The following is a 24,740-nucleotide window of genomic DNA, read 5'->3' on the forward strand; positions in this document are numbered from 1 at the left end:
GGATGATAGTTGAGGTTTTCAGGCAGGGTGGGATGGTGGCCTGGGACAGGGACTGGTTGAAGATGTTGGTGAAAACTACTCAGTCCACTACTGATGACGTCATAATCAGGGGTGCACATAACTTTTTGGGGCCAGTGCTCAGAGGAGCACCTAGGGATGCTGCTTGGTGCTCCCCGAGCTCACGAGTCACGACCCGTCCCACAGGATGGATAAAAAAGGGATACATGGATAACTTATATTAGCAAAACGACATTTATTCAAAAATAAGATGAACGAACAAATGATTGTGTGCAAAACAAAAGAAACAAATGAAAAATCAAATGACTGCTCTTTAAGCATGAAAGTCTGTCAGACTCCTTTAAACACAATGAAATCAACTGACATCTCTTTAAGCACTAACTGAATGTCTGTTCTTTAAATACAATGAAATCAACTGATATCTCTTTAAGCACTGCTCTGTTCTGTAAACACTGAAATCAACTTTCAACAAAAAGTTACAGCCTAAGCATTTACTTATGCTACAAGCTTAATCATCATCATCACTGCTCTCTTGACTGTTGTTAATACTGTCCTCAATTTCAACCATGGTAGAGGATGTTGTAGGCTATCACTTTAAATAGCTCATTATTTTGATTGTGCAACAAAGTCTTTTTTTTTTTCTTCTAATATAATTCCCAACCATATTCCCTGGGTCAGGGGTCGAGGTGCGATAATGAAGCTGTAAAACAAACGTCTGAACGTTTGAAAGCTTCAGAGAAAAGAAACGTGAAGTGCCTTGGTGTTGTTTTTCCTTTTAGCGACGAGTCGTTCGGGACTGAATTTTCACGTGTCGGCGTGATAACCATGCGATGCGCGATACGCGGAATGAAAGTACAAGTTACGATACTTTCCGAATGTTTTCGTGAGGGGAGTCGCCGTGGTCGTCGTCGGTGGGTACATTGTGGTCATGAAAGGATATGGTATTGGTATTAACGGGCAGTCAGCAGTTAGCAGTAGGAGTTTTGAGGAAGTCAATTCCTCTCCCAGCGCTTCCAGCTGTTGGTGCGCAAGAGCGCGTTCATGCCGCTGATCCTCCGCGCAACATGCATTTTGGCGACGCATGCGCACTGGCGCACCAGTTATGTGCACCCCTGGTCATAATGCTAAGCTACCAACCGCGCTCGGCGGTATGTAAACACATGTAATGTACACTGCGTTGAATTCCCTCGGGAGGTATGTGGGTCGGCATTTAACAGTCAAGTATTCCAGGTCTGGGGAGCAGTGACTACTTACAGTTTTTGTGTTTAAGCACCAGCTGTCCTTCGTAGATATAATGAGGCCGCCTCCGCGCGTCTTCTCACTAAGCAGCGTCCTGTCCGCACGGTGTAGAGTCCTGCCTTCCAACCCGACCACGGAGTCCAAGATGGTGTCATTGAGCCAGGTCTCCGTGAGAATAATCACACAGCTATCTCCCACGGTGTTGTTAGTAGCGACCTGCAGTCTCAATTCGTCCATCTTGTTAGCCAGAGACCTGACGTTGGATAGGAATATACTCGGCAAAGCAGGTTTATCCGGGCTCCTCTTTAGCCTAGCTAGCAGGCCTCCCCTTCGTCCTCGGCGTTGCTTACGGTCACGACGCCGACGTTTGCGCCTGAGTGTTGGGACCACGAACCATTTTTCTCCCGGCGACCGAGCGATCTCTAATGGAATCTTTTGTTGTTTCAAGAATTCCGTTGTTACAGTCCTCTCGTTTTGCTCACCAACTTCTAGTAAGTCTAGTCTGCTGTAGGTACTATTTACACAGCCGTTCCCTATGAGTATTAAAATAAAAAAGTACATACAAATCAGTGGCGGCTGGCCGATAGAGGGCGCTGGGGCGCCGCCCCTACCTTCACTTCCTAGTTGCGATTTGTAAACGTTTTTTTTTTTTAAATAAACATTGTTTATTCACAAAATGCGGCTGATATTCTGTCGGCGCCTATCAGCATTCATTAAAAATCCTCCAATACAATAAACATTTTTATCTGTGTGTGTGTAAAATTCACTGTTAAAATACATAGGGGGAGGAGTCGGGGCGCCGGTCAATGCAAGTCTATGCCAGGCCGAATACTTTTCGCTTACACGTGAGCTGTAGCAGCGCTCCAATTGGCTGTCTCTATTACTTGGCCGGGGCGCAAAAATGTGCGTCCTGAATATCCAGTTGTATTGCAGACAATGCATTATGCTGAGGACTTCCGACTTCCGGACTTCCGGGCTTCCGGAGTATTTTAAATGAACATTCGTAATGTCTGTCTCTGATGTTCATGGTCAATTAAATCAGCCTATTTTGTGCAACTAATAATGTTCCCGCTAATGGGTTAACCGAGCAGCCTCGCACCTAACGTGGGGGCAAAAATAATCTATTGCCTCTAAAATCACCACGAACAGAACCGCGGAGTTACGGGTAAACACGGCTCATGTTCTGTCATCAAAGGTAAGAGTTTGTTTTCTTTAACTCAACTGATGCATTACCTTGCTGTTGTTGTTTACCGAATGCTCCATCTGACTGTCACACTGTGATTGTATGTGTAAACAGTAACACAGACGGGGTGAATTTCATGAATGAAAGTGAAAGTTCTGTCACAAAACGCCGTTACGTATCCTCTCACATGTTTAAGTGGGTATTGTGCTGCGCGCGCGAAAGAGGACCCCCCCGCCACTAATGTGAAAACTCCTGGAGGAAACACTGCTGTGCCCCACCCAACATTTTTAGCACCAGCCGCCACTGATACAAATGTACTTAGAAACACTTAAAAGCACCGATTTTGGGAGCTCCCCCAGCCTCGCGACTGAGCGCGCCACCATCTTGCGGTTGTCCGCCTAAACATACCTGTACTAAAACAGGTACAAAGTTGCATTGGCTCACATTACTAGCATCTAATTTGGCACAAGTACTCATCAGACCCTGGAGTACTGATTCCTAGATGATTTGGGCTATAAGGTCAGGTTTCCAAGCTGATATTCACTCTAAAATCTGTAGTTTTTTTAGGCGGAGAATGAATTTGAGATTTTTCACAATGTTCTAGCTCTATTTACTCTGACACAGTAACAAGTCAAAGTCAAAAAGTCAAAAGTCACTTTATTGTCCCATCACTGGGAAATTTGTATTGGGCTTAAACCCCACAGCAGCCAACAAAGAGCAACAGACAATACAGAATGTTAACACACAAACAGAAGGCAGCCCTGATTAAGACAAGAGTGGAAATAAAACGATAAGCAAGATATGTTCACATTCATCTGGTGCAGTTTAAAAGTTTAACAGAAACGGGAATAAAATAATTTTTAAATCTATTTAATCTAGAGCGGGGGACTCTGTACCTCCTCCCAGAGGGCAGCAGTTCATACTCTGCATGTAGGACATGGGAGGGATTCATGAGAATTCTATTAGCCTGTCTGAGAGTAGCCTGTTCAAAAATAGACTGCAGGGATGAGTGGTCTTTCACCCTTGGACCTTAGTTGTACAGATAGGTTACCAAACCAAGATGTAATGCCGTATCTGATGAGACTCTCTAAGACAGACTGGTAGAAGAGTAGCATACATCTTTGGTCAATACCATGAACTCTAAGGCGGCGTAGGAAGTGTAGTCGTTGTTGTAATCTGCTACAAAGGCTGTCTACATGAGTGCTCCAGGTGAGTGAGTTGTCAATGAAAACCCCAAGATACTTGTTAGAGGCTACCTGCGAGATGGATTGTTTGTGGATGACCACAGGCCTGTGGTCCCCAACACCTCTGGGGTCGAACACCATCTCCTCAGTCTTCTTAACATTTAAGACCAGGCAGTTAACATCACACCATTTAACATATATTCTGACACTTCTACAGTCACCCCACATGTGTTAGCTTTCATTTGATACCAAGATCATTATGAAGGCCCTTGTGATTGTGGAGATATTCACTGTGGGCATGTCATTTCGAGCAGAAAACCTGAATAGGGCCGGTAACAACAGGTTAAATATTGAATTAAACTCATTTTCTCGGCTGACAACAACATCGTTAATTTTATTACAAGCCACTTTCATTTCGCATGAATTACAGTAGGCATCAAAGTGTTCGAGTGCGGCTCACATGCCTGTAATAACTTTGCATAGCCAGTAGGTAATGTGCGTACGTCAAGTCATACCTGACGTAGAGCTACGATCGTTTCCACGGTCAAATTGATTCACCTTGAAATTTTATAAATCACTACTTTGACGTGGTTTTCTATGTACTCTCTTCGCAAACAACTCAATGGCGGCTGTGGCCTCAGGAGGTAGAGCCGGCGTGTAATGATCACAAGGTCGGCGGTTCGATCGGCTCCTACTGTCCACATGTCGAGGTGTCCTTGGGCAAGACACTGAACCCCAAATTGTTCCCAATGAGCGGCCCGGCGCCTTGCATGGTAGCTTGTTGCCATTGGTGTGTGAATGTGTATGTGAATGGGTGAATAAGAGGCCATTGTAAAGCGCTATGGAATAAGGCGCTATGTAAGTGCAGTCCATTTACCATTACTTCAGCTCGGTGAGGCTTGTTTCAAAACCACCCACTGTAATATGAGACCAAGACTGTGTGAGTGAGATAAAAAGGGGGACAGGGAGATAAAAAGGGGGACAGGGAGAGACTGAGATTGGGGAACGAAAGAGATAGCGGAGTGGAGAGAAATGCCATTAAGTAATGGGGATAGAGCAGATAAGCCGTCAAAGTTCAGGACCTTATGTGTGAGTGGATGTTTATTTGCCATTTGCTACACAGTGTTTTCATGCTGTTGAATTCCCAATGAAAATGTAAATATATGATTTTAAAAAGGACACATATTGGCAATTTTGTTAATATTTGAACTCTCCTGTTGTTTCTACATTATGTTGTGACATTTTGTGTCATTAAATAAAACTTCAAATTTGTCATCTGATTTGATTTCAGTTTTTAAAAAAATCATAAAACACTGTATGGTATAAATTGTCTTTATTGATACTCTTCACTCCTTAGATCTTGTGCGGTAAAGACAAGACGAAATGCAAAGGATTGCATTTTCAATGTTGGTAGACAAGTAGTAATTTACACAAAAATAATAAAACAACATCTTTTAACAAGGTGTGCATGTTACATTGACTGCTATAAATACATGCTGAAACATTTACTGAGCTAAGTGTCCATTTTTTCCTTCCCTAATTGAGCATTTATTTTAACAGAAGGTAAAGTTTGATAAACTCAGGTTTAGGTTTGTGAGGGGATCTCACTGTTGGAAAGGGAAGGGAAGGTTGATCTCAAGAACTCCTCCACTAACTTTCACGTATGCTTTGGTCTCCTCTGAAGCCTGCTGCAGAAGACCAGAGACGTTGTTGTTGAGCTGGCTAACGACAGACATGACCCAGTCCATGACATATTCAATGGTGCTGTTCACCTGCTCCATGCTGAGACTGCTAACCTGGTCAAGCACCGTCTTGATCATGGAGACAAAGTTCTGGTAGATGGTGTTGACATAGTAGAAGATGCTATTCAGGATGTCAGACTTCAGAGAGTCTGCAAACAACTGAGCCTTCTCAACAGTGAACTTCAGGGTTTCACCAAACTGCTCCAGGATCATATCAAGGCTCTCCAGATGCTTCACCAGATCATAAAATATGTTAAGGAGATTTCTTAAGGTTCTCCCTACCATCTGAACAAGATCATTGGTGTAGGTGTCCAGGGAGTTAGAGATCATCTGGATGACCTGCTCAAGCATACTGGCAATGTCACTGGTCAGCACCTTAAGGACCTCAGGCAGAGTGGTCATCTCCTCAGAGCCAGGCATCTTGAACTGGGTCTCCCTAAGGAACTTGATGGCAGCATCCAGGTAGACCTGGACAGTCTTCTGGTACAGGACAATGACGTTCTTGAAGAAGTTCGAGAGCTGGCTCAACTCAAAATCACGGTTCATGCTACCGGTGTAGGCCTCTTCAACGAGGTAGACAATGGAGATCCATAGCCTCTCCACCTGTGTAGGGACCTGGTACCTGGCAAAGTTGGTCAGGCTGGATGTGATGGCAGGGAGTCTGTCCTTCAGACCAACGAGCATGTCATAGGGGGCCTCCATGTTGTAGGAAACCTGCAGGTTCAGCATGTCAGTATCCTTGGCAGCGGCTCTGATGATGAAGATGTCAACATCATTCTCAGGGGCAGACTGTTGGAATAAGAAGAATCACAGTAAGAGCACTGGCGTAGCACCTAATACAGAGGCCCCCCGCAAGATTGTAACCCAAGCCCCCCAACACACAAACACACCTATTCAGATTTATTGTGCACCCACAACACAAAGAGGGATTTACACAACAACACACCGCTGTCTGAATTAATCATTAACTATAATCAAGAATCAGACCCAAAAGGGTATTAAAATAACAGATAATTATTTTTAAGCAGTTACTCTTTTTTGTTGTTGTGATGGCCTGTTGACAGGCTACAATGTTGCATAGGTAGACTGGGTTAGAAAATGTGGCTTCTATTCGGGAAGACTGAGGGGAAAGAAAACTGCCACTAGACCTCTGTTTGCATCCGCGGTAGGTGATTGTCTGGTACTGGGTAGGTACCCTAAATACTCTCCCCAAACCCCCCCATTCCCACACCCCACAGGGGCAGTGGGGGTCTCGGCTGTGCCAGTGAATAAGACAAAGAGAACACCATTTCAATATACTGTATCTATTATAACTATTAACTATCAAAATCTATTGGAATTGTGCATGAGGACACAAAGATAATTTAAGATTTGAGGGATACTCACAACATAGCGGCTGTAGAGTCTGGCGCTCAGCTGAGATGGGATCCTACCCTGGAGCTGGAGACCCAGGAACCCAGTGGATGGAGTAGAGATGGAAGCACTGACTCCATCTCTGCGAGCAGCATAGCGGAAGTTCACATCAGTGAAGGTTGGGCTGGTGATGTCCACATTCAGGGTGTGGCGGTAGGCACTGTAAAGTAGAAAATGAAATGTATAAGCATGATTGATAACTTCTTAAAGGTGTGGTAAAGGTTTAGGTAGACAGATGCAGAAAAGCATTTTAAAATAATTAATAGTATATTCAAAGAATATTTACCTTCCCTCATCTTGGCGTTTCTTCCTGAAAAAACAAAAAAACATGAATACATACATATATATATACACACTCACCGGCCACTTTATTAGGTACACCTTGCTAGTACAGGGTTGGACCCCCTCTTTTGCCTTCAGAACTGCCTTAATTCTTCGTGGCATACATTCAACAAGGTGCTGGAAACATTCCTCATAGATTTTGGTACATATTGACATTATAACATGACACAGTTGCTGAAAATATCCCCCACACCATTACACCACCACCATTTTCGCCCAGAGAACTGTCGGATACTGCTGGATATTTTCTCTTTTTCTGAACATTCTCTGTTACCCCTAGAGATGGTTGTGTGGGAAAATCCCAGTAGATCAGCACTTGCCACATTCAAAGTCACTTAAATCACCTTTCTTTCCCATTCTGATGCTTGGTTTGAACTTCAGCAGATCGTCTTGACCATGTCTACATGCCTAAATGCATTGAATTGGTGCACCATGATTGGCTGATTCTATATTTGCGTTAACGTGCAGTTGAAAAGGTGTACCTAATAATGTGGCCGGTTAGTGTATATATATGTATATAAAAACATATTCATATAATATACACTGTATATTATTTGCTGTATAACTTTATACATCAAACGAACAGATTTATCAATTAACGCTGTAGTTGACAAAACATTTTTATGACAATTAAACAGATTTCTATATATCAGGCCATGGACAAGAAGTTAAAGCTAGAGTGAGTGATCTATACAAAATATATTTGATGATCAACATTATAATACTAGGTCTAAATAATGTGTTCAAATAGGTATTGTACATTGCAATAGAGCCTGTAGTGTAAAAGCTGTTACCTCATGGCCTGGGTAAGAACATGCTGAACATCCAGGGTCAGGTCAGCGTGGGTCAGGATCATCTTGTCAGTCAGGCTCAGGGCTTCATTCTCAACATTTGCTGTGATGGAAGCTTTTGAAGGAAATTATAATTATTCAATAATAGTATTCCATCAAGTTGTCCCTATATCTGTTAAATAATCCACAGTAGTTAAATAACTGTTGTTATTTTAGCAACAACATTATATGAACATGCTGTTACTTGGTACAGTAGCATTGCTTTGTAATTCTATGGCAATGGGGTTGAGCAGTTTGTATAATTAAACAAGTGGACCGAGGACTTAACTCCATATACTATTACATAACAATTACCAAATTACTATGTAACAACATGTTAATTCAGTATTGTTACAAACAGGTAGAGGGCAACATTATGCTGTGTTAATAACAATTCAGTTACAGAATGATGTAAATGGTGTTTAGTTTTATCTTTATTGATAAATAATATAGGCCCAGTTTCACAGACAAGGCTTAAGCCTAATCCTGGACTAAAAAGCATCTTCAATGGAGATTTTACATTGAAAGTGTGATTTAGTCCAGGACTAGGCTTAAGCCTTGTCTGTGAAACCGGCCCATAGAGATGTAGATGACTCACCATCCATGTCATGATCCAGGAAGACAACAACAGATGTAGCAGAAGACTTGAGTGTGACTTTGAAGACAGGGGCTTCAGCCTCCATCTCAGCTGCAAGGTTTGTGGTGTACACAGGGGAGACAATCTTGGCAGTGGCAGAGATCTTCTGCTTGGGGGCTGTCAGCTCCAGAGAAGTCTTCTCAAAGATGGTCAGGTCACCCAAGTTGCTTGGCTGAGACATGTCGATCTCAACATCAGCAGTCAGGGATGACATTGGTGCAAAGTCAATGGTGGCCATGGCTATGTGCTTTCCATTTGTCGTGAATGTCAACAAGTTGGCCTCGTTATTGCTGGTGAATTTCAGAGCTGCATACACACGGCTCAGGGATGCCTCTACAGCCAAGTTCTCATCCACATCCAACTCAAGCACCTTGGTCCCATGATCTTTGAGTTTGGCATTGGTAATGATTTTAGTGGTAGAGCGGAGGCCATCAGCATTCAGGTAAATGTTCGCTTCGTTGTCCAGGACTCCCAACACATCAATATATTCAAAAACTTCGCCCTCAATGTTGCCCTTGGTGGTTGACTCCACAGAGATATACTCAAGGGTTCCCTCAAGCTTCAGGCTGTGGTCAGCCTCTAACTTGCCAACGGTCTTGATCAGACGCACGGTCTTGAAATCACTCTTTAGTTTTAAGGTAGAGACAACATTTGCCTTTGTCTTGGTGTCTGCAATCATTTGCTGGTTGACTTCCAGGTTGAGGATAGGCAGCGCAATCTTAGCAACGGTTGCCACAGATACAGCAATTTCATCAATGTTCAGGCTGATGGTGCTGTCATGGGTTCCCTCAATGTGGGGGTTCTCCAGGGACAGAGCAGTGGCCAGCTTAAGCCCTCGCTTGGTGGTCAGGCTGGTGGTGCCATCAAGCTTGGCCTTCAGACCTTCAAACACAGAGGCTGTGGTAGCTCCTATGCGGAACACAAGGTCATCCTCACAATAGAGTCCAGCATTGGCATTCAGATTGAAGATGGCAGACTTGAAGGAGAGCTCTGTGATCAGGTTACCCAGAGAGGGAATGCTGACCAGACCCAGATCGTGGGCATAGTTGCTCTTCTGGTACAGGATCTTGGCATCCACATCAACAGACTGCTGAGGGGTGGTCAAGAGGTATTTCAAGCCAGTGATCTCATACAGGTTAAGCTCGTTCTGAGCAGGGATGTAAAGGTTAAAGGAGAGCAGATCGATTTCAGGGATGCTAACAAGTTCGTTGAGGAAATCAAGATCAGCAAAACCATCCAAAGCAGCATAGATGCCGACTTCCTTATCATTGTTATCAATGGTGAAATTGTACTGGTGTTTGTACTGGTTGAAGCGAGCAAGAGCCACAGTGTTGATATGTTGAGCATCAGGCTTGAAGGTAGCTGAGTAGTCATTCTGAATATCAATCTTGGCAGTTAGAGCATCATGGAGGCTAAGTTTTGTGTTACCCTTATTGTGGAAGTCAAACACAACCTCGAGGGGACGAATTACCAGATTGATGGAATTGGACAGGTCTCCACTGACTCCACCAACAAGCTCTGTGTTATGGGTTGCCTTCAGCTCAACCTTCATGTCTCCCAGGTTAGCATTTCCAGATACCACCACAAGGCTGTTCTTAATTGCTGGGCCCTCAGCCTCAGAACGGATATTCAATTTGAAGTGGCTGAGGATGACAGCATCAGCATTCATGCTCTGTTTTATCTTGAGAATAGGAGAGTCTGTGTCACCGGAGAATGTCAGCACAGCAGTGCGGGGATTGATCGTGAAGCTCAGGTCACTCTTGTGGATGCACTGATCAGCGTTTGCCTTGCCTTCATTTCCAACGGTCAGAGTGATTGTTGTGCCCTCCTGACGGGAAACAACCTTCTGGGTCAGAGAGGCTTCATTGTGGTAGTCTAAAATTTCAATTTTGTGGTTGTAGGTGGTGTCCATAGAGGCAGATATTCCACCATCCATTGCGAAGAAGGCAGTGTTCACAAGTTCAGCATTGTATGGTGAAGTGGTGACCTTGACTGAGTTCTTAGCTGATGCTTGAGCTGAGAAGCCATAGAGGGTCACTGATGCCTGGTGTTGAACTGCAATTGCCGAATGGGTGAACTTCAGAGTCTCTACAACAATCACACGCCTCATCCTGGGAATAGCAACACGAGCTGTGGAGTCTAGGTTGTAGTTGAGGATCTCAAAACCAGTGGATGTGCCTTGGGATGTCAGGGAAACAGTGAACTGAGGAGTCTCCCTGTTATCTGTAGAGTTCTGGAGCTCAGCGGAGGTCCTAAGGCTGTAGATGGGGGTGCTGACTTTGACCTCACCATACAGCTTGCCAAAGCTTGGGACCATGATCTCACTAGGGATGATGGGCAGCTTGAAGTCTGGAATCTGGAGGGTTGGGATCTCAAGGATCTTTTCAGCATCAACCTTAGGAAGGGCTGGGAAGGAGAACTCTGGAAGGGTGATCTCGGGCAGGGTAATCTCAGGCAGGGCAGGTAGGTAGTTCATGGTAAGGTCTCCAAAGAAGGCATCCAGATCAACAATATGAATCTCAATGTTGACAATGAAATCAATGATCTCCATAATTCTCTGTTTTAGATCATCAAAAGTAATTGTGATGGCTGGCACGCTGTGGAAACCCAGGAGGGTGAACTCAGGGATATCCAGCTGTGTGGGGATTTCAATCTCCAGAGAAGACAAGAAGACAATAAGCTTGTCCAAGCTGATCTTCGTGGCCGGAATGACTAGGTCAGTGAGAGGGATGGTGAATGAAGGGAAATCTAGTTCACCTCTGAGGTCCATATCAGTGATTCTCTGTTTCAGGTTCTCAGAGATTACCTTAAGGTCATTGAAGATGGCATGGTCAATGACATCCTTAAGTGTTTTGATCATGTCTGCAACCTTGACTTCCCTCAGATGTTCAAAAAAGTTAATTGCTGATGACACAACAAAGTTGCCAAACTCTCTTGAAGCCTCCAGCTTCTGCGGGATCTCCAGTGCCTTGATCAGCTCGTTCACATAAACGGTGTATTCACTGATCATCTGGTTGGCGTCATCCACATAAGCATTATAATCAAAGGACTTAACCTTCTGTACAACAGAATCAAGATATTCATTCAAATGATCAATCACATGTTTTATCTCAGTAGCTTTCAGGTAATTTATGGTTTCTTCCAGCAAATGCATGAATTTGGATGGGATATTGATGGGTTTCAGATTGTTAGCTACCACCTGAATGGTTTCATCAATTTTGAAGTGCTTAATGAGCTCCACAACTTTTTCCAGGACTGCTTCAATATGCTTGTCGACCTCATACTTGACAATCAGCTCTCTCAACTTTCCATGGAGGGCATTCAACCTGCCAATAATGTCAAATTCCTGGATCACTTCCTTGACAGACTCAGCAATCTTGCTGACCATTTCAGTTGGAATCTCAGCCATCAGCTCCTCAATATAGGCTTCCAAATTGATGGAGGAAATATAGCTCCTCAGATCCTCAACAAATTTGGTTCTGTCAAAGCTGCCAATGAAGTGCTTCAATTCAAAAACTGCCTGACTGCCATCAATGTCATGCAGGATTGCAATGCTACTGTCCTTTAGTTTCTCCATGTCAAGCTGCTTGATGAGGTCTTCGATGGCTTTAATGACTGCGAAGAGGATAGAGCTGTCATATTCCTGGCTAAGCCTCTCAATTACAGTTTCAGACAGGGTGCCACTCACAATGATCTCCTTCATAATATCAACAATGCCCTGGATACGGGATGCAATTACTGTCACCAGGTTTTCCAAAGCAGCCCTAAGATTCACTAGGCTGGCTTCCAGGTCTTCCAGAGTGAGTTTATACTCTTGGGTGAGGGCAATAAGGTTCTCTTTCAGCTGGACAGCATTGCTTTCCAGGTTCAGGCCAACGACAAAATCACTCACCTCCTGGGGCAGAGCATCAAGCTTGGCCTTGATTTGATCACTGTTGATGTAATTCTGTACTGCCTCTGCCATCCTCACAATAGTGATTTTTAAATCTTCCAAGCTTCCAAGCTGAATGATGTGACTATCAGTGTTCTTGTCATACTTCAGGAATGCAGAAACAGTGAATTCCTGGTTTTCACTGTTAGCTGTGTTCAGGAGGTCAGTGAGGAAGTTACCAGACACCTCCAGTCCAAGCCTCTCTGCATTGTTGAATGCATTCACTTCCTGACTGAGGGCATGGTTGTTCACCTTGGACTTCATCGTAAGTGTGGCCTTCTGCTCCTGGGGAGTCACAAGTGTGTCCATCTTGTTGTCAATTGTGGTCTCCAGTGAGAAGCCATTATTCAACTGCTGGGTGATTGAGGCTCTGCATTCATGTGAGCTGGCGAAAGCCATGGGCTGTGCTTTAAGGAGGAATTTTCCATAAAGCTGAGCACTCTGCTTTCCATACAGGTTCAGGTCACCATCTGCATTGAAGATGGCATCAAGATTGAAGTCAAAGGGAATGACACTGGCACGGATGGTGTGGTCGAAGCGGAGAGGCTGGGAGTTGAAGCGGACGTCATTTTGGATCCTGGCAGCAAGACCAACAACTTCAAGCTCGGTGTTGTGGCTCATGTGAGCTCCAAGGAGTTTTCCAGTGCTGCTGCACTTAGCGTTAGCGGTTAGGTCAGCATAGTTGATCTCGTATGTGTGCTTGATCTCTTCTTCACCATAGCCGGCCTTAAGACTGCCAGTCAGGTCTACCTTGTAAAGCTCTGCTTTCAGCTGAGCCTCATTGACAAGACTGATCTCCAGAAGTTTCAGATCATTATTCACATTTGCAGACACAGAGTAGGGCTCCAGGTCAACGGTGATGTCATGAGTGTATGTGGTGCTCTCACTGACAATAGCCTCAGCCTTTGAGTTAAAGGCAAGAGAATAGAGAGTGATGGTCAGAGAATTTGCATTCTCAACCTTCATGTCTTGGAATGCACTCTTGGTCTCAATGGATAGGCTAGCTCTGGAGGCATCAAGTCCGGCGTTGAAGGTGTTCTCCACGGTCAGGGGTCCCTGCATGGTGGTTGTTGCGCTTGTGGCCAGGCCATCCTTGGTCATTGTCAGGGTAGCTTTGTGTGCAGCTTCATTCTCAAGCAGCTTCACACTGGCATCACTGTTCACAGCTAGGCCATTGACATCCATGGAGGCAGTGAGCAGAGAGTAAATGCGATTCTCAGATTGGTCAGCATTGGTCTCCATCTTGAGAGTGACTGCACCAGCACCAGCTGAGGCCTCAGCATGGTTGTGGATCTTCATGCCAAGGACAAGAGTATTGGTTTCACATTTCAGGGACAGCTGGTTTTCCTTGAAGGCAAGTTCAGCAACGTGGGTCAGGAGGTCTTCGTATGCATTGGTATTGGACACAACAGACAGCTCACCATTGGCGAAGGATGCAGCAATGGAGTTCTGGGCCTGAAGAAGGGTTGAATCAATTTTCAGGGTAGAATCCATTTTTGCCTGAGGCCTGAGTGGGAAGATGGCGAAAGATTGGGTAGTGCTGGTGATACCATAGATAAGTCCGGCGGTGGCTTTTGCCTCCAAGTTGCTATCACCAGAGATTTCTTCAGTGTTGACATCAACTTGGCCAGTGTGCTCCAGAGCTACACTCAGGCCCAGAGGGCTTGTTGCCTCGATCTTGCTGCTGGATTTTACGTTGATCTTATCAGTGACAGTCCCGACTTCCATGATGCTAATGCTGGCATCAATAAGCTTGTGGCTCACAGAGGTCTTCACATGGGCTTTGATGGAATCATCAGGAGTGCTGGCAAGCAATCCAGAGCCTATTTAAGACAGGATAATAACTGATTATTTTCAGGATATCTGGATAAATGAAAGATGAAGGATTTTGATACTAACATTAGAACATTATTTGCTAAATTGTACCTTCAATCTTAATGCAGAAGAGTTCCACCTGGCAGCTCCCTGTCATGTCAAACTTGGCTGAGTAGCTTGGTGTCTCGAAAACATCTTTGCCAGCAGACACTGAGCCCTCCAAGTTGTAGAGGTTGCTGTTCACCTTGGTGGAAATCTCAGCTTTTCCAAAGTACGGCACAGATACAGCAAGGTTCTCAGGAACAAAAAGCTCAGGGATGGGGATCTGATAGGAGTCAAGCTCCAGGCCAAGCAGGGGCACAACCAGGTGTGGGGTGGTCAGGGCAGCAGGGAAGTTCAGCTCCTCAGTGGATTTTCCACCAAGAGGCAGAGGGAAGGTGATGGTGAATCGTTCGTTGTTAAAGTGGTAAGCAGCTGCAGCTTCACTGTTTAAGGAAATAGCGATTTATATTAAATAGATGATCAACTCTTCATTAGGAATCAAAATAATTTACTAAACGAAAAATAATGCTCATTTTAACAATTACTCTAACTTACGCATTTAGGAACAGTTTCTCAGGAAGAGTAATCTCAGGCATCTCAGGGACTCTCAGGTTCTGCATGTATGGGATATCAGCAGCATATTTCTCCAGGTAGTTGTTGGTTGCCTTTAGTTGAAATATGTGTTAATCATATAAAATGGAAGTCTTTCTGTTTAAATTGTAAAGATAAGAAATGTATGGGAAACACAACGTTTAATATTACCTCCACAGACTTGGTGAGGAAATGCCGGACTTTCACGTCAGTCTGGCCCAACTGCAGATCAAGAACATCATTGACCATCTTTTTGATTGTCTCAGCCTGGGGGAGGATGTTTTGGATCTCAGAGTTGATTTCAGACTTGATGTCAGCCTCAATCTTGCTGTCATCTAGAAAATAATGGAATATCATGAGAACCTATATAAGGCACCCATGGATAATTGACGAACAAATCTTGAGAAATGAATAGTCAAACAATTGGCAATAGTCAAACAATACAGATAAATATGAATCCAAACAAACAATGAAACCATTTTTGCACAAAAAAGTGAGAGGATATCAAAAACATCCATACCATATTTCAGGGTGATCTTTTGCACTGAGTTGGTCTCTGGGAGCTTGATGTCACTCTCAAGCTCAAATTCCAGTTCCTCACCACGCTTCAGGTTGGCTGTAACTGTGGCATCAGCCTTGAGTGAAGGGACGAGCAGCTGGACCTGCAGCATAGCTTCCCTCATGGCTGCAATCCTATTCAACCACGAGGAAGGCTGATAAGTATGCAATAGAAACACAACAAAACTATAAAGAATAAAGAAATATGAGGAATTGCTTACTTACTTAGCACGACCAACCAGGGACAGCTGAGGGATGTTCTTGTTGATGAGGTCAATGGAGATGGAGTGGGTTCCTTTCCCCTTAGTGTTGCCATCGACAACACCCAGTCTCAGTCCAGCCTCCAGGTCATAGTCAGGGATCTGGATGTCAGCGGTGATGGTGTGCTTCCTCCTGTTGTACTTCACAGATGCTGTGGCCTCAGTGGGTTCAGCACCTGTGTTCATGTTAAAAACAAAAAGTTTAGTCATCAAGGAAAAAGAAGGGAAGAAAAAGATGGTAAAAGATTTCTATCACTTTATATCACTCACTAACATGAATTTACAAATTCTCCCTCTTCTACAAAGTCTTTACCTTCAGCAATCAGGACCAACTTTAACATGTCAACCTTCTGGCGGCCTTCTTCGCCCTCCCTTAAGAGTTCGTAGCCGACGGTGGCAGTGTATTCAGAGACCTCACCGGTGGGATAGAGCTCAACAGCAAGCCTAAAGAAATGTTTTGTTGTCATTAGTTTAACCATAAAGATGATGTCTCTTTTAATTAGTATACAGTATGTGCTCTGAAGCTCTACCACTTACTTGCTGTCTCCGGTGCAGGGGAAGTAGGGGGCATCATCATGGGAGCTAGCATCAGTGTACTGCAGGTTGGTGCAGTACTTCATGCCAGCAAAGACAGGGGTGCACTCAGACACATCAACTCGGTCCTCTACCATTGGTGGGATGGTCTTCACTTCAGCAGAGGTAATTGCATGTAGGGAGTTGCTGTATTTTGGGTAGAAGAAAGAAATGTTAATGGCTGTGAAATGTAACCGTTAACATTAATGGCTGTGAAAGGTAAATGTTGATTATTGTTAAGTATTATCTGAATTTATATTCTAAAATTCTTACGCGATGCTGAAGAGCATGGTCGGGCCTTGGGGAGCAGGGATGGTCAGCTTGACCTGGTTGTCAGCCATGGCGACCTTAGCACTGAGCCCACTCTCGTGATACAGGTTGGTGTGCATGTCCAGTCCAGACAGGACATACTCTGGGATGTGGGAGCCAACATGAGTCACAAACTCAATTCCAGCAGAGGGCATGAAGGAGACCTCGCTCTGTAGGAAAGAGATCAGTCACAATGAGTTATATATAAAATTTAATTTGTATTCATGTAAAAGGGTATGGTACGTAAATCGATCTTTGTAAAGGAACAGAATAATTTACCATGTCAGGTGCAATGTGAATTCCTCCCTTGATACCAGGGGTGAAGGTACCAGACAGGGCAACCTTGAGAGGAACACCAGTGGCAGTTGGCAGGAAGAATTCATTGTCCATGAAGATGTAATGGGCGAAGACTTCATTGTCAGCCTTTGTCATCAAGCCTTTCAGCTGTGGAACATGAAGATAGAAAGCATGTTAAACAGATGGAGATGTAACACATTTCTGTAATGCATATGATTTTTGCAATGTAAAGTAGCATCATTATAAAATAATATAATTATTCAACTGTGATCTTATGTTGTTAAGTTTGTGTGGGTACTTGTACATACAGCACTGGGGAACATCTTGAGGAAGTTGTCAATCATCAAGGCAGCAGAGTAGGCCATCTCCTCCAACTCGTTGGTCTTAAGGTATCCAAGCTCATTTCCCAGCAGCCTCATGTAAACCATGGCCTCAGCGGACTTCTGGCTCTCCAGCTCCCTCACCAGTTTGTTAAAGTGGCGTCCAATTTCCCTCATGATGCTCTTGAGAGGTTAGCAAAAATATTTGTCCAAAAGTAAGTTAGGCATGTCTAATTCAACTTTTGCAATGATTGAATATTTGGTATGAAAACAGTAACAAGAGAGCATTATTTTGAATACCGGTCTTTTCCTTCTGTCTTCCTTCAAAGGCATGCCGATCAATCGGGAGAGGGAGGTTTCAGAACTGTCAATAAGAAAGAAGATGGTGCTCATCGCTGCATCAGGGAAGAATCCATCGCTTCCGAACAAGGCCGCAACAGTTGGCTCAAATCCTTTGCCCTCCATGCCAACCTTAAAAGTGAAAATAAATAATACGTATACGGTCAAATTGACAGAAAAAGTTGAATAGATGCATGATTTCTGAGAGAAAAAATATCTATGTAGAATCTGAATTTTTACCTCCACTATGTCAACATCATAGCCAAAGGCCTTCAGGGTCATCTCCAGCAAGACTTCTTTGGGCAGGTAGCTGGCACCTTCAAAGATCATGTTTCCTTCTACGGATCCAATCTTGTAGTTGCGGGAGAACCTGGTGGGATCCATGATGGTTCCAACCTCATTGCCCTGCAGGGCATCAAGAATCTTCTCTCTCAGCCTGTAAGAGGAAGAAGGATTAACACAAAGGTGATTTATATGATGATAAAGGGACAATTGAAAGAGAACGTCTATTTATTTTAGATGAAGCAGTGAAATGTTGATGTATATAAATGTTATACATACTCGTTGGTCTTAGGATCAGTGGAGGCCAGGATGTTGGACAAGTGGGAGAAGACAAAGCTCTTGAACTGCACGTCTTCCTCGACAGTGGCAGGCATCTGAGCCAGTTCACTTGGCTGGGGGTTCTTCATGAGCACCAGGTAGGCAGCCACACGCTTCTGCAGGGGGCTAGCACCATCCAAAAGGACCTGCATTAGCACCTCTCTGCCCTGTGACAAGGAAAACATATTGACACCTATTAAGTATTTACAATATAGTAAACAAAATGAAAACATGTGGTTTTCCATTGTTGTTTTAAAGCTAATAGCTTTATATTTTGGCTAACCTCCTCAGGGACAGGGGTCTGTCTGTAGGCCTGGATGGCAGCCTCCTGGACAGCCAGGGAGGCTTCAGGTTTGTTCACACACTGGATCACAGCGGACTTCAGGGCAGGGCTGGCGGCTCCCAAGGCTGCGCCCATGTTACCAATGACCTGGAGAACAGAAAGCAGCAAATGTTACTTTGTCTGATTACATTTCTTGCCATCTCAAAGTGAGTTTAATCACTGGGATTGATGGTGCACTCACCCTCAGGGTCATGAAGGTGTGTTCCTTGTCACCGGTGCAGTCACCCAGCTGGGCAGCCATGAACTCAGCAACAGCGTGGATCTCAGGGGTCACCTTGCCCTCAGCCTTGTAGAACCTGATGAGAAACACAATGTAAAATATGTTCAACATTACAGATGTTACAGATAATACATAATAACAACATGAATTATATTAGTATATGAATGAAATCTGTAATAATTCTACTAATAATCATTCCAGCCAGGACCCCAGCCACCCAAATTTTTTTTTTTTTTAACTACTTCCATCGAGGAAACGGTACCGTAACCTCGGGGCAACAAACCCAGTCAAGCTCCTAGGGACCCGCACTAAGGCATCCCCACTGCATTAACAATTTATATTTGACTACTTGGTCACTACCTACCTGTACTCTATACTGCTCGATTTTTGCACCACATTGCACACCGTATGGCAGTGTGACACATCTTACTGCAACCTGCACAGCATTTTTGCACAACCTGATATTACTTGAACCTAATGTTGTTTACATTAAGAATGTTGATATGCTGATTTGCATTCTGCTGCTATCTTCTATTCTATTATTGACGCTATTGTATATACAACTATTGTTGATTGTTGGCTGTTGTTGATATTCTGCTCATTCTTTTATTGATTTTGTTGTTTATATCCTGCTTATTCTATTATTGAGTTTGTATTTCTGCTGCAATGCCAATGTCTAATTGAACCTGAACCCAAGAAATGTACTCTTTGTATCCATACATTGATAATAAAAGCAATTCTGATTCTGACTCTGATAATCATTATAAGTGCACACTCACCTCTTGACAGCATTGCTCAGAGCATACATGATGGGCTTGCTCTGCTTGTACTGAGCCATAGCCAGGATGTCATTGACCAGGAGGGCAGAGGGATTGGGCAGCAGTCCCATGGCGAACACGGTAGCATCAACCTCAATGGCAGAGTTGTCGAAGGTCCTGAGGATCTGCATGATGGCGCTGCTGCACTCTGGGGTGCCGCACTGGGCCAGAACCTGGTAGGTCAGGGGTCCGGACACTTCCAGGGCCTCAGGGACAGCAGGGCTCAGGGTTTCAGCTTTCATTCCACGGACCATGGTCACAAGCTTCTGGAAGAGGTGGGCCCTCTTCTCACCAATGTTGGACTGGGACAGAGTGGCCAGTTCCCTCAGGACAGCCAGAGCAGCATCCTTGTCCTGGACAACGCTCTTGTCCTCAGCAGCCTCCATGGGCAGCCCCATAACGTTGGCTTCATCTGGAGACAGACAATAACACAGGGCTTGAATAATGCATGGGTTGAATCTAGTATCATATTTTCTTTTAATGTCAATTACAATCATTCAAATAACAATGCGACAATTGAGTTGACGCATACCGTAGAAGAAGACATCCACATAATGAAAATAATGTAAGTGACTAGATTAAAATAATGTAATGCTTACTGTGGTCAAAGACTCTCTCGTTGTAGGCGGACACCTCCAGCAGAGTCAGAGACTGTTTGCCAACGTTGGTAACTCCATATTCTCCTCTGTGGACAGAAGAATAGATAGTAAATATACTTTACATCTGTGATCTTACTGGCATAATTGTTATTACATGGATGATTATTTATGATGATGATGATGATGATGATGATTATTATGATATGATTATATGATTATTATTATGATTGCATTATAATGTTTGACTCACTTGTGAGAGAAAGGCACCAGGATGTGTGTCTCAGTGCAGGCACCAGAGGTCATGTGCATGTGCTCATTGTCAAAGTTGTAGTTGCAGGTCTGGGAGCTCCTGATCAGCTGAGCAAGAGGATAGTGCTGAAGGGGGGGGGGGGGGGGGGGGGTTATTGTGACCGGTTTTTGTAGTTCGGTTTTCAGTGGATATATATATATATATATTTCTAGATATAGAATATTATATCACAGCATGCGTATTCCATTCTAACCAGAACCCTGGAACTCTTACCATGCCAGAGATGAGGGCCAGGGGGCTGGTGTGGCCCCTATGGGGGACAAAGTGGTCACATTTGGACAGGTCCCTGGTGAGGGTGACGTCAGTAGCGATGTCTTCCCTGCTGTTGACAGAGTAGCCAGTCTTGCACACACCGTGGATGGTGGGCTGAACGGAGGGAACATAACAGAGGTAAACAATTGTTAGCATCCTCCCGAAAATATTGTTGCCAATGTTAAATGTGACCGGCAGCTGTTGAAAGAGAGAATCTTTGGCTAGTCAAGCTAAAATATTGCAATGCAATGGATTCTGGCTTTTGCTAACAATGTAAACTATAGTGTTATAGTTAACTAGGTAGTAGAGGGGATTACTCACAGAATCCATTTTATTGCAAAATTCTGGCTTGACTAGTGAGTGTGTCATTGATTTTCAACAACGTTGATGTTTATTTAAAATGTTCTGAATACAAATCGGAACATTTGGATTGGTTGCCGACTTGTTCCCCTTTCACCAGCTGCTGTCACAAATGCCATAAAAGGGTGCTACTAACAGAACCAGTAGTGTTTACATGTTAGATATTATTCAGTACACTGCTTTAATGGAGTACAATACTACAGGTTAATGTGAGGGGTGTTTTTTTGCAGATTGATGTACCATTTCCTTGTTCTTCTCCTCCTCCACCAGGGGCACGGCCAGGGCAGAGACAATACCCCTCTTGATGTTCAGGATGGTCATGGTCTCGTCCTCCTCAGGGTACAGTTTCACATCGTACACTCCCTCAACCACGACCTTCAGAGGATGTCTGAACAAGGAGAGAGAGGTCAGAGGTTGTTTTACCAGCTCATTTCAATCATGTATTTCTAAAACTGTATTATCATGTAGCTGTACAGTAGAAGAGAGAATTATGTACTTGTACAACTGAGGAGGCCCACAGAAAAGAGAAGGTGGTTTTAAACATACAGTATGGGATAAAGGGACACTGTGACAGGGATACTTACTTCTCCATGGCAGCAGCAAAGGCATCAGAGCCAGGGGCAGGTCCGAACACAGGGTGTCCCTCTGCGTCCATATCGACCACCTCACTCAGGCTACAGCCTGTGGTGCGCAGGATGTAGCTGCAAGTCTGAGGGACTTCGATTTCAACCTGCAGGGAGAAGCACAGAGTTTAGAGGACTGTTTCCCCTAGCAGCAATGGGTCACTTCAGTGAATATTGATTGACTGAGGTGAAGGGTGAATGCTCTGAAATATGACACCAATAATTGTACAATAATTATGCAATAATGCCAGAGAGGCCATGATTTATCGTCAATATTGTCATGGATGGGGGAATGCACAATGTGCAGCAGAGGGCCAGCAAATCCCTACCAAGTGACAATATTTAGGATACACAACAAATACAACATATCGGCGTAGGTCTCTGTGTAAGCCTCTCGGCCAATCAGAATGCTTGTTTTCACTTTTCAACTCTGAACACAGTGCGACACCTTTGAAAATGACAAGCATAGTTCTAATGACACCCACCTTGCAAGAGGCCTTGGGTCCATTCTTGAGTTGGGAAGCTCCTTTTATGGCATTCAGGGACTCCGCGTCATACTGGTATTCATACTTATGCAGGGTCTTGTACCTCTTGGCCACTAAGGGAAGAACAGATATATATATATACAGGGTGCGAAATAAGGGGGAGCTCGGGGAGCTATAGCTCCCCTAGTGGTGACATGAGCTCCCCTGGAAACATGGTTTGTGAAATTTTGGGGGAGCTCTAAAATATTCCAAATTGCGATGGATTTATTCCAAGTTGTGACGGATTTTACCTGGTGTAATATGATTTGTAGAGGCATACAATCTATTTTGATGTTGGTATTAGGTATATAAATGATATATAATAGCCTATATAGCCTACATATAGGCCTTTATTGGCTACAACTATGCGAAGGTAACAGAGCGGGGTGCACTGACGCTGAACCCCTCATAGTGATAAGTAGGTGGACATGGTGCGTGCTGCTGAAATAGCCGACATGCGGTGTGTGAATTGAAAAAAGTAACGCCAGCTCAGTAAATAATTCAAACTTAATGTTTACTTATAGGCTATGTGAATGTGACTGCACCACACATGTGAACAGTAACAAAGCAAATGCAGTTTAATTTTATGAAAAACATTGACAACTAAATCGGCGCAAAAAAAAAAAAAAACTGAATCCGCTTAGCCTATATGCTCCTGAAACGACAGAGCAAACACGCTACATTACCAGGGATAATAATTACAATGAGCCATTCATTAAAAATAGAAAAAATAATATTAGGCTATTAAATCTCACTTAATGAGAAAACTGGCATCTCCCATCGGTCACTATTTGTTGGCTATCTGGTGATATGGACGTCTTTGAGTGTCTAGAAAAGCGCTATAAGTCTAATGTATTATTATTATTTATTATTATTATGGACGTCACTTTAATCCGGCAGTTCTCAAGGTTTTTATGCACCAATCGATTCCTCTAGTCAGTGCGTCTTTATCACATTCATTGACGAAAAGGACGACTCGCATGTATAGGTGGAAGGGAACATTCATTGTGAGCACGTAAAATGTGAGTCTCACAACGGCTTTGCATTGATGAAACCAGGTAGGATGAACGCATAGTTCACTGTCCATTCCTAAATGCCCTGTTTCCACCGTCAACTTTCCTCTTTAGACCTTTGGAGAGTGACATGATGTTTCACTTGCTAGCAGGTTAAATGTTTAGCTAACTTCACCGGCACGCAAACAACCAATCCAATAATAATGTGACCTTGTAAGTCTGGGAGGAGGGGGGAATAATTATCACAATAAAACTATAAAAAATTAAATAATTATTAGAATAAGTTAGGCTGCGCTACATCGTCAGTCCACACATTTATTATTAAAAAATATGGAAAAGGGTGAAACTACGTTTCAACGTTGTTGAGAATCACAACACAAACTTGCTAGTCAAGCCAAAATACTGCAACGTAATGGATTGGACTGCTACCTAGTTAACTACAACACTACTTTACATTGTTAGCAGGATCATAAAACAACCCGTGTTAGTTGACTAGCGATGTGTCTTTGATTTTCGACAACGCGGAAATGTATTCACATTTTTCGAAAGAAAAGTCAAAGCATTAGAACGTAGAACGGAAAATCGCACGCGCGCTTTGCGCACGGAAAGCCACTGGCCCCGATTTGGCCTGACATTTTTTTTCCGTCAGGAGATTTTTTGGGGGGGCTTTAATCCCTGGGCTCCCCCGCACACCGTGATTTAATTCGCACACTGTATATATATTTGAAGGGCGTTCAAATGAAGCGAAATAAACTGCTAATTACATTGATTTATGCAGGTAATGTATTTACTACTGGGAAACAGAGGAAACATTTACCAACACAGCTCACTTTGAATTAGACTTTTTAAGGATCTACAGATGACTATTCAAATTCAAATGATGTTACAGTTAAAACAAATGGTTTATGTTGTGTAACTTACACAAACAGGTTGGATGTTCTTCTTCTTGAGCATCTATGATGAAGTAATGCATACAGTATTTACTTTTCTGATCAAAGGTGATTGATACATTGTTTTCCACATAAAAATATCATGGTATCATAAAACATGACTTTAAATATTTGTAAAAGGATACAATTTACTCTTTCTAAAGACAAATCAACTACTGCTACAGGGAACAGTCAGAGAGGTACTTACAGGCCAAGGCAAATGTGCTCAGAAGTAGCAAAAGGTAGAGCTTAGAGTCCCCCATGATGGGTTCGTTGAAGCTCTCTCCTTAGGTTTGCGAGTACTCGAACGAGACTGATTCCTCAACCCCAGCACAGGGCATTTATACCCCTCAGCAGAGCCCATAGGAAGGGGAGGTTGGAGCCTTAGACAGTACTCCCCCAGCTCCAAAGTCCATCCCTCCCATCAGTGTGGAGGGACAAAGGCAAAGGGTTTAGTAAGGCTGCTTACCTCTAGCCTCACAAAGAGGTGACCAGAGATGTTTTACAAAAGGGCCAGGGAAATACT

General features: G+C 43.7%; 1 protein-coding gene across 1 annotated transcript; it reads right to left on the reverse strand.

Annotated features, from left to right (window-relative positions):
- Window positions 1-4,940: 4,940 nt before the first annotated feature.
- LOC308166966 (apolipoprotein B-100-like) lies at window positions 4,941-24,521 on the reverse strand. Its single transcript, XM_080541293.1, has 29 exons — window positions 24,423-24,521; window positions 24,207-24,239; window positions 22,234-22,346; window positions 21,710-21,855; window positions 21,366-21,513; window positions 20,727-20,879; window positions 20,454-20,578; window positions 20,204-20,289; window positions 19,566-20,016; window positions 18,748-18,862; window positions 18,507-18,653; window positions 18,185-18,390; window positions 17,864-18,059; window positions 17,585-17,755; window positions 17,273-17,467; window positions 16,947-17,111; window positions 16,632-16,837; window positions 16,323-16,505; window positions 16,099-16,229; window positions 15,751-15,961; window positions 15,488-15,660; window positions 15,139-15,302; window positions 14,932-15,041; window positions 14,446-14,819; window positions 8,550-14,342; window positions 7,916-8,027; window positions 7,066-7,089; window positions 6,753-6,939; window positions 4,941-6,155 (listed from the first exon to the last, which is right to left on the reverse strand). Exons 1-29 carry the CDS (start codon window positions 24,475-24,477, stop codon window positions 5,229-5,231), a joined length of 11,100 nt encoding a protein of 3,699 aa, XP_080397419.1. The 5' UTR covers window positions 24,478-24,521; the 3' UTR covers window positions 4,941-5,228.
- Between the last annotated feature and the right edge of the window lie 219 nt (window positions 24,522-24,740).

This window comes from Nansenia antarctica, assembly GCF_963989245.1.
Source record: "Nansenia antarctica genome assembly, chromosome: 1".
Classification (NCBI taxonomy): Eukaryota; Metazoa; Chordata; class Actinopteri; order Argentiniformes; family Microstomatidae; genus Nansenia; species Nansenia antarctica.

Coding starts and splice junctions, on each gene's coding strand:
- LOC308166966 (XM_080541293.1), bottom strand. CDS start 24,477: ATGGGGGACTCTAAGCTCTACCTTTTGCTACTTCTGAGCACATTTGCC. Junction 20,579..20,726: donor TGGCCCTCATCTCTGGCATG/GTAAGAGTTCCA, acceptor CCCCCCCTTCAG/CACTATCCTCTTGCTCAGCT. Junction 17,112..17,272: donor TCAAGATGTTCCCCAGTGCT/GTATGTACAAGT, acceptor CATGTTCCACAG/CTGAAAGGCTTGATGACAAA.